This window comes from Chaetura pelagica, unplaced genomic scaffold (genome assembly GCF_000747805.2).
Source record: "Chaetura pelagica isolate M959 unplaced genomic scaffold, ChaPel_1.0 scaffold90, whole genome shotgun sequence".
NCBI classification, from domain to species: Eukaryota; Metazoa; Chordata; class Aves; order Apodiformes; family Apodidae; genus Chaetura; species Chaetura pelagica.
The window spans coordinates 13,687,676-13,698,351 of NW_009953496.1; the positions used below are offsets into that span (position 1 = coordinate 13,687,676).

A 10,676-nucleotide genomic window follows, 5' to 3' on the forward strand; every position below is an offset into this window, starting at 1 on the left:
GTGAAACATGGATGTAAAACAATCACCTACAAATTGAGCACAAACACCAGATAAAAAAATGCTGATACTCTCACCTCCTTTCAGAAACCCACAAGCTCTATCATTTACAGGAGTAGAACAGTGCCTTATCATACATTACAGAGCATTTTCTATCTCTTGTTTTCCCATTCCACTGTGTCCTACACCTTCACTTCTCACACACCTTCCCTACTCACAATTAAGTGCCTCAACTACTCTGACTCAGAAGACACAGCAGGTCCATTTTAGGATCAGGAGGAAGGACTAACTTAGACTTCCTTGCTACTCAGTTTAATTTTTATTAGCTTTGGGCAAATCTCTGGAGAGCTGTCAAGAAGGAAGGCTGAGCAAGCTTGGAGCAATTTCCAGCTCCTCTCCATGGGATATGGACAGACAAGGCATACAAGTGCTAGGTTTACCAGAATCCTGACCTCTGCTACAGCTCTGCTTACCTCTTACTAAACCCACACCTAATCTTACCATAAACCACAGCATTCCTCAAGGCTTCACAAGAAAAGCAACAGCTTCTTCATATATTTTTCACTATGAGAATGAAGCAAGTAAAGATTACAAGCAAACTCTCAGGTTTAACTTAAAGATATGCTATTTTTAGTTGTGTTAAAAATACATAGGCAGCTAACTTCAGCTTTGCATCTCTGCAGCAGGCTCACCATACTTATCTCATAAAAGACTGATACTGCTGATAGTACAAAACAAAACCAGACAAGTTGCAGATGATACCTTCAAATAGACACCTTGTTATACAAAATCCTTGTTTAAACTATCAGCATCTCCAAGCAGTACTCAATATTTAATATTTCTGTGGTGTAAATAATGGTCTAACCCCTCAATTTTAGTCTATAAAGGCTAATCCTGTTATTTGTTTCTGTCATTCAGTTAAATTCTGTAAGTTCAACATGAGGATTTGTTGCTCTGATTTGGATTCCTCTGACTGCAAAGTAGTTCAGCCCCAACACACTTGCAAAAACAGGAAGAATCTTCAAGAAGTTAGCTATTAAAAGTAGTAGTCTGTTTGAAGAAAAAAGGGGAGGGGAAAAAAAACTAGAAAGCACTTAGATTTTCATATATTAAAAAAAATCCATCCTCTTCTGTTGTCTTGATCAAGCTGTATTTCAGGCCTTTGTGGGTAGGAATCTTTGCTACCATAGGCAAACCCACAGTCAAAAGTAGCACATAACAACTCTTACTGCCTTAATCCTCTAGGCCTTTAAACTGGAAAAAGATCCAAATATTCCTCAGTAATCTAATTTATATATAAGCTTGTCTTCCTTAATGATGTTCCATCAAGCCATTGCCACATAATAAATCTGCAGATTAAGAAAAAAACCACAACTACCTTGTTACTGGTTTTCTTACACCAATATGACAGAGACCAAGAACCAAGTTAAATTATAAGTGCCTTTAAAGAACAGCATTGATGAAAGATTGTTTGGAGATAAGCATTTTTATACACACAAGCTCAATGTAAAAAAAGGATAGTCTACACATACACCTTCTTTTAATCTGCATCATGCATACTTTACTGATAAAACTCCAGCTTTTGCTGCATTGTTTTGGATACAAAAGCATTCTACAGCTAAAATAATATTTAAAAAAAAAAAATAAGAACCATTTCATAATAAAATCCTGTTAATACCTAGCCACAAGCTTTCCATATTTTTAACTTTAGATTTTTTAATATTTAATTTAATTAAACCTAATTCCAATTTACAGATACATTTAAGAACAATTATTAGAAAACTTCTATTCAATGTTAAGCAGATAGTGACTGCAGGTCTCCAGATAAAAATTTACAAACTCTGCACACTTTCTACTTGTATGCAAATCAGTGCCTATGTACACATTGTACCATTCCTTCAGTATTTCCATTAAAAAAAAAAAAAAAAAAAAAGAGTAGTCTTATAATGATTCCATGGCATTGGGTAGGTAAGGGTAGCAACCATGTAGCAGATTCTAACTGATACAAAACCTTTAATACATATTTCCATCACTTATTTATTAGAAGTTGACAAAGGCAACATCTACATAAGAACATCAATGTCAAAGTAGACCATATTTTCCTAATACGTGTTAAAACTCAGGTACAAAGGCTGCTGCATATTAAATGGAGTAGGCTGAAAGAAACCCCATAAGTGCAAGAGTAAAACCAGAATCTCTGCCTACCATGCTTAAGCCTCCTCTTCTACATTCGCCTGCACCAGTGCTGACCTTTTCACTCAACTGAAATGAAGCTAACAGTTCACTCTTGAGAGTCTTCTCAGTGGTACCATGCTTAATATAACCTTAGGAAAGGAGGAGGTCATATACCTACTTCCCACTTCCAGAAGCTCTTTGCTAACAATAGAACTAATTAAGGCAACAATCTTTTTTTTTTTTTACTACCACTGTAATGCAACTCTGCACAATTACTAAAAAAGATAATAATAAAAAACCTTCAAAACAGGCTGCTGCATTTCTTCTTTATGTTCTTTAAAGCTTTTCAACCTACAGACAAGGGCCACCACCAATGCAACTGAAACAGTTACAATTGTATCTCCTGGTAAGTACAACTGAAGAAGGAGATCTTGAAGTCACCATTCTCTGAAACCACCAGTTTGACACACAGCAGCTGCAAAGGCAAAAAAAGCTGGAAACCATCACAAAAAGGATTAGACAAATTCAGACAGCAGATCCATAAACAGATACCCTCTATTTAGAGGGACATGCTCTGTAATATCTCAAAGCAATGATTCTTAAGGTTAGGGGAAGAGACCCTAGAAGCTGGCGAAGCTGTGCTTTCCCTGAACTGCTAGCATCTCCTGTTGCCACAGTCTGAGACGAACTGCCAGACTGGATGGGCCACTCTCTGAATCAGCAGGGAATTTCTTATATTCTTATGGAACAGATGGAGAAAGACCCAGATCCCAGAACAATAAGCTTTCTTGCAATGGCTATCAAAAGAAGGTCAAAATGTAACGAAGAGGTGACTCTTTGGTAAGCTGACTACTCACCACACCAGAAACTTATTTTATGTAAAATGATTAAAGTTATTCAAAGTATGAAAATACACTACTGATATGCTCCTAAAGCATTAATCCACTTGCAGTAGGTCTCTATTTAATTTTTTTTTATATAACTGTCTACATAAAACTTGAAACTACTACCCCTAGATTTTATTTTTTTTTTAAGTTTATATACATAACTGACTAGTTTGTATTCTCAAACCTTTTAAGTACTTTCCCATGTGTCAGTGGAAAAAGAAATCATTCAACATCCAAAGTTCACAGAATCGCACAGCCTTTACAGCTGGAAGGAACCTCTGGAGACCATCCAGTTCAACCACGCCGCTCGAAGCAGGATCAGCTTGAGTAGATTGCCAAGGATCATGTACCACTGCCAGATTTTTAGTATCTCCACAGCTGGAGAATCCACCTTTCTGGGCAAGCTGTTCCAGGGCTTGACTGTTCTCATGGTAAAAACATTTTTTCTTATGTTTAAATAATCCTTCTTCTATTTCAATTTGTGCCCATTCCTTCTTGCCCATTCACTGAGTATCACCAAGAAGACTGAGACTCTGTCTTCTTTAAACCATCCCTGCTGCTGGTGCACATGCAGAAGCCTTTCTTGTTGCTCTTAATTTTCCTCACCAGATTTAACTCTAGGTGGGTTTCATCTTCTCTAACCCAACCCCTGCATGCTCAAAGAGCGTCTCTATATTCTTCTCATGTCACTTGACACTGTTTCCACCTCCTCTGTGCTTCCTTTTTATGTCTGAGGTTTCTCAGGGACATCTTGTTCATGCAGACAGGCCTCCTGCTAGTTGCTTTTTTCTCTGCTTGATGGGATGGGCTATTATTAAGCTTGGAGGAAGTGATCTTTTAAAAAATCAGTGCTGATTTATACTACTAGAATATAAGCAGGTATATAGTCAAAACTCCAGATGACAGAAAAAAAAATAAAATAAAATAAAAATTAAGTGAATAATTAAGTGAATAATTAAGTGAGTCCCCCTGTAAGGGACTACTAAGAAAAGAGCACTATCAAGAAGAACTAGAACTATAACATCAGATGTTAGAAAGTCAAAATCTTTAGAAGACCAGATTGGATGCTGCAGTCTACTATTTTTCAAAGCTGACAATGAGAAATAAAGCAGAAACTTCTCAAGATGCCATTTGAGTATTCTGTGAAGTAGGATTACAGACTGGTCTCACACCATTTTGACTATGAGAGCATAGAGTATGCCTATCAGAACAGCCATAAATGAAGTTCTCTTGTTTCTTCCATTTTAGATTGTGAAAATCCATGTAGCACAATGCCCTGTGCAATCAATCACCTAAAAGGATCAGTAGAAGTGAAATTACATATACGTAGTAATCCATCAACTGGCTGAAAACCCATCATCATTGTCTGCCCCAATGGGCATCTAAAAGTCAAGTGCAGGGCACAGATTCTTCCCCTTCAGTAGAGGAAATTCCAGCTTATGAAGTACTCTTTCTCCACCATGAAAAAGCTGGCATTTAATTAGTGTGTCTTCTGAAACTGGCAGTACAAGTAGCCACTTCTGGAACACCATGTAAAGGATGTAGTCTGTACCCCTAGGCAAACTGTCTGCTGTTTCTCCCCCTCGCTCCCCTTCCCTCTGCTCTGCCGATGCTTCAGTATCAGTGCCCAGTGTTAGATCCCCAGAGAGAAATCTCTCAAGCTGGCAAGACCTGGCAGAGTTGGTTTATCTGCTAAAAGGGGTCAACCCAGTCTATTGCCTACTCGCATTTATACTGCCTTCCTTACACTATGGTTTTGCACCTGTGTGATGCCGTGGGAAAACAGTTCAACTCACCAAGCCAACAGAAATCTAATTCATTCATTTTTTGAATTCTTTTGGGTTAGTGATAAGAATCAGCTCATTAAAAGATGTCAGTCACCAAAGAATGTGGAAGTTCAGCATCTTTTTTTGTAGCAGCAACTACTGTATTACCTCAAGCAGCCTCTGAAATTTGCAGACATCTACCTTCTTCCATACATACAGCTTTGTCCATACACTATGGCTTCTCTAAACTCACTCCTAAGCTGCACTCTGTAAACTCAACCCTTAAAGTTAAGGGGTTTCTGCTTTGTTACTGCGGTGAGTTAACCTTGGCTGGACACCAGGTGATCACTAAGCCACTCTATCACTGTCCTCCTCCATAGGACAAGCACGGAGAAACTAAGATGGAAAAAACTTGTGGGTCAAGATAAAGGCAGTTTAATAAAGCAAAAGCAAAGGCTGCATGTGGAAGCAAAGGAAACAAAAGATTTATTCTCTACTTCCCGTCAGCAGGTGATATCCAGCCACTTCCCAGAAAGTAGGGCTTCAGTACACATAGCAATCGCTCCATAAGACAAACATCATAAATTACAAATGCCACCCACCCTCCTTCATTCACTTGGCTTTAGTGGCTGAGCAGACATCATATGGTATGGAATATCCCTTTGGTCAGCTTGGGTCAGCTGTCCTGGCTGTGTCCCTTTCCAAGATCTTGCCCATCCCCACCATCCTGGTGAGAGTTGATGCTGTGCAGTAACCAAAACACTGGTGTGTTACCAAAACGTTTCTAGCTACCAATACAAAGCACAGCACTATGAGGGATGCTCTGGGGAAAATTACCTCCATCTCAGCCAAACCCAGTATAGTAGCCTATATTGATTCAAGCGAATCAACTGTATATACATTGCATATGTTGACTACAATTTTTCTTTCTTTAGATAAAACAGGGAACAAATGTCTACTGACAGTCAACTTTATGCAGTGCTCCAGAAAGTGAGATCTCCTCTTAAATTGTAAGTCTTCTACAAAATTACTAAAAAATTACTTGTTATACCATTTTTTACCACACCAACAATTTCTGATTGTTTACATGACTCTCAGCTTCCCATACTAGGTAAACAGATAGTGAGTAATAAATGAACAATCAGAGAGTCTACTGTGAAAGAGTAAAGCATCTCTAAGAAGAATATTCATTTCATTTTACTGTCAAAGGTACATAGTTCATCATTAGAGTTCTACTAGAAGGCAAGAAGTTTCATGAAAAGTTAGGCTAAAAGACACCAAGCCGGGAATATCAGCAGTTGGGTATAAACTAAAGAAGTGGATTTGCCTAAAAGCAAATTTTTTAAGTATATTGCAGAAAAAGAAAGTATGTGTGTGTGTATATGTATAAATATATATTAACATATACCAAAGAGGAGGACTCTATAAATTTAACTGAGAACAGTTAAATCCATCCATCAGATGAATATGATTAATATATATGAACACCTTATTATGGGAGGAAAAAAAACGCGCAGAATTCCACCAACTCAAAGAATAATAGGAAGGATTTGGGACAGTACGTTAGAGATACAAGACAAACAGTTTACATTTCAAAGCAAGAGATTCAAATATGTTTGGATATTACTACGACTCTAAAATGGTACTGCTTTATTAGTGTGCACCAGTACTCTCAAGATATTCTGGTTAGACTTATCTACTCCCCAACTGCCTGGCCAGCTGGGCTCTGGAGCACAGAAATCACTCTCTACAGGCTACAAGAAGCCACATCACAACAGTGTTAGCAACCACAAAGAGCAGTTACAGGGGATTCTTGCTGTATACCTGCAGTGAGAATCAGCACGTTCAATGCCATTTTGTCCCTAAGTAGCTAAGCCCTAAAAAGTCACTGCTCAGCATGTATGAACCGAGTTTCCCAGAAAATTATTTTTGGGTCAAGTTTTAACAGACCTTTGCAAGTATTTTCACAGAGGGTTGACAACTGTGAACCAAAACCTTCCAGCAAAGTAGAGGCACTCCACAAAACACTTGCAGAATTTTTTTATAAATGTAAACAAAAATAATTCATTTTTCTCTCAACCTTGAATGAGAAGGAACAATTGTTTGTCCTACAGTTTCTTTCTCTCCACCCTTTCTCTCTGGAAAAAAAAAAAAAAAAAAAAAAAGGAAAAAAGAAAAAGCCCAAAATAAAAATTTAGAGATGGAATTTTCCATATAAGTACCTTACTGTTCAATAATGTTACAACAATTTTATAATAAAAACATGCCAGTCAGTTTTAATTAAAGAAGCCTTGTTTCCACATTATAGGAAACCTATTCACAACATGCAAGAACTCAAATAACAGAAAGTGAAAAAACCCACACCCCTCCAAATTTGTCTTCCAGGTAGCAAAGCATTTGGGAAGGGAATTTCTCAACTCAACCAACTGGTAGTGTGCAGACAAACTCTATTCTGTGGTGCACATGAGCCAAAACTCCAGGATATGGCCCTACCAGAATGTCCCACCATCTCCAACTTTGTTATTAAAATGATTTAGTTTGTTTCTCAAAACTCTGTGTATCTTTTCAAAAGCTGACCTAGTAACAGCTGTAGATGAAGTTTTCACTGTGCTTTTAACTCAAGAAGCTCAGCACATAGATGAAACTCCTAAAATGAGATTTGCAGAGGCCCAAGGGCCAGGTGCAGCGTGAACAGATTTCCGCATTTGGTGGAGAACTACTAGAGAGTTCACAGTTCCTCACTCTGAGATGTCATGAGGCTTTTAAACCAGCTACACCTGCCTTTCAGGAGAGCTGTGCAGAGGGAACTAAAACAATCCAGCTCTGCAGTTAGCTTGTCCTCTCTGCTAAGTGGGCAGCTTCCTGTGTGAGCAGAAACTAAAATAATTTTCCAACCTCCATCTCCAACCATCAGGACTAGCTCCTGCTTTTATACCTCCAAACCTAGGTAAAAAGCTCTCCTCTGTGAATGGTAATCAGGGCTGTCCTGAGACTCAGGCTTTAAGAGACCAGGATGGCTGTCTCCCTAAAGAGATGTGCCCTTCATCTACTGCTCTTTCTTCAGGAGCTTCATTGATTTTGGAACTTCTGGAATATCACTGTACTGACAGCTTCTGAGAAAGCAGAACAACCATGCAGAAGTGTTTTCAGAAACAACAATAAAGAAAGAGAAGGTGTGAATACATTTTAAAGACAAGTGTTTTACCTTAAAACACAAAAATACTGCATCTCAGTGGTTTGCCCAATGACTTTAAAAAAAAAAAAAAAAAGTCAAAATACACACTTAGCAAGCCTACCTGAATTACTAAGTAAGGGGTAAAAAAGCTTCAATATTAAAAAAAAATAATAATTGTAAGGGTCTTTTCCTAAACATTCATCATCTGGCATATCATAAACAGTAATGTTTTCATAAAAAGGAGCAAAATTCTTCCAAAAAGTAGAAAAAGGTATAGAACAATCTGAATTTTAAGTGAAAATCATGCTGCATCTGAAGTAGAGCAAAAAGAAGCAAGAGACAGATGTTTAGTTTATACATATTAATGTAAAGTATCCTATTCCACTAATGAACCTATTTTTAAATGCTTTTCTCCATACCTATGGAATTTCAATACAAGCTCTAGCATATCATAACAACTTCCAGTTCTTTCATCTTCTACTAATGTATTTGAATAACATTTTAAAAGATTCTTGGACACATATCAAGGTAAAAGAAAATTACTTGTATGCCTACTTTTCTGAAAGAGATATGAGATAAAGGGTGAATAGTTTCAAACTGGAAGAGGGGAGATTTAGGTTAGATATTAGGAAGAAATTATTTTCTGTGAGAGTGGTGAGACACTGGAACAGGCTGCCCAGAGAAGCTGTGGATACCCCTTCCCTGGAAGTCTTGAAGGCCAGGTTGGATGGGACTTGGAGCAACGTGGTCTAGTGCCCATGGCAGGGAAGGGTGGAACTAGATGATCTTTAAGGTCCCTTCCAACCCAAATCAGTCTATGATGCCATGATTTTAAAGTCCCTGACCTCTTGTGGTCAGAGACCCGGCTGAGCTATGTATAATGGAATAAATAATATAAATCCCTTCTACTTTTCACACTTTTGTTACTGGTTCCACAAGAATTCAGTGCTTCCTTAGACTTCATTTATTCCTGTGGCTTCTTATTTTCATTTTGTGTTTTAATAGCTACTATGTGAAAGAAAAAAAAAAAAAGATACCTTCCCCTCCCCATTCTTCCAAAGAATATTTATTTACCTTTGTTGCAAGTTGTGACACTGAAGATGAAACTTCATCTTGAAGAAACTGGTATTTATTCTCAAAAAAACAATAAAGATAAAAAAGGCCTATAGTCAGTTTTGGTTTGACAATTACTAGTGACATATTTTAGTGCATTCATAAATGTTTGTATTCTATTTAGCCCATCATAAACCAAAACTGACAAAAAGCAATCACAATGCAAAACTTTGCGAACACCACTGCTAAATTAAGAAATGTCAACAAAACAGCACTTAGAATGATGAAAATGCTGCAGCAGATGTAAAAGTCAAAATCAAACCACTACAAAACCAAAAACACCACACCCCAGAGAGAGATCATGAAAATCCTTCTATCATAACAATTTTAGTACAATTAAAATGAAAACATAATTTGAGTCTTAATTATTGTGTATGGGTTTTTTGGCTTTACACTGATTTTTCTGAATACCATATTTAATGATGGACTGTGCAGCGTCTGTAGGCTGTGGGAATAGGAATGCCCCAAGATTATTTCCTCCTTCACATTAAAAAGCATTACACTTCCTTACCTAAAGGACAGAATTTTGGCCACATTCCTTTCTCCTCCATTTATAACTGTAGGTTTCTGAAGAAAACCAGAGTACTGAAGATGGTAGTGAAGGTAATTTGGTACAGTAGCATTTCTGTCCATCTCTGAAATAAGCTAGTGTCTTAGGATGGTCAGGCCATCTATAAATGTTCTCTTCCAGACAGAACACGTAAGACCAGTGTCGGGAGTATTTTAGAAGCCAAAGAAAGATACAGAAAGTAGAGCACAGTGTACAGGAATTATTTAGCTTTAACTTTCTCCAGTCCATGTTTTAATGAGAAAATACTTTTTTTTTTTTCTTTACATGTAACTCCAAATACAAACAGTTCCCAAGTACAAAACAAGTACAGCTACCTGTAACTGAAATTATTTAACTCTATTTCCAAGGGAAAAAAAAATTACAACAGAATGTTTTCTGGAAGGCATCTTTGAAGTGGCAGTTTCACAGAATCCCTGTATTCACTTTGGTCCATTTTTTCCTTATGTCAATCACTGTTTCAAACCCATATCTATCAACTTCATTTTCAACTAAAGTAAATGCTAAGGAGTTTATAAGCTCTTTGCTCAATAATTTTAACATTTGTTTAAGGACAATTCCATGTGCACATATCCCAAGGTACCCAAACCACACAGCATCCCATCCTCTATGCATTACCAAAGGCCTCCTTCACCTTCAAGAGGTGAGAAAGCCAGCAGGAGAAGTGTTAGGTATTTCTAGTCATGTGGGGGCCCAGATTCACCAGCTTCATTTTGAGAAACCAGATTCAAATCCTACACATATTTTTTGTTATGGTTTTATAAATAATTTTGAAAAATATGTATTTAGTTGCCTACTAATGTTTCCATTTCCTTTACAGGCAATACTTCATAGTATACAAGGGTCAGGTAAGGAGTTAGGAGCATTTCTAGAACCAGTATGAACACCATCATAGTTCTCTAATAACTGTATGTTGAAATAGAGTGATTTTAGATAGATAGGATATCATTGCTTGTTGGGGCAGAATACAAAGTCAGGAACTCCTATTATGATCC

General features: G+C 37.4%; 1 protein-coding gene across 1 annotated transcript in view; it reads right to left on the reverse strand.

Moving 5' to 3' along the window:
- The window catches only part of TDRP (testis development related protein), a 13,533-nt gene extending 4,317 nt beyond the window's left edge, over positions 1 to 9,216 (reverse strand). Inside the window, 2 exon segments of the mRNA XM_009999174.1 lie at positions 9,075 to 9,153; positions 9,155 to 9,216. Coding sequence (XP_009997476.1) covers positions 9,075 to 9,153; positions 9,155 to 9,216 — 141 coding nt within the window.
- Positions 9,217 to 10,676: the final 1,460 nt, after the last annotated feature.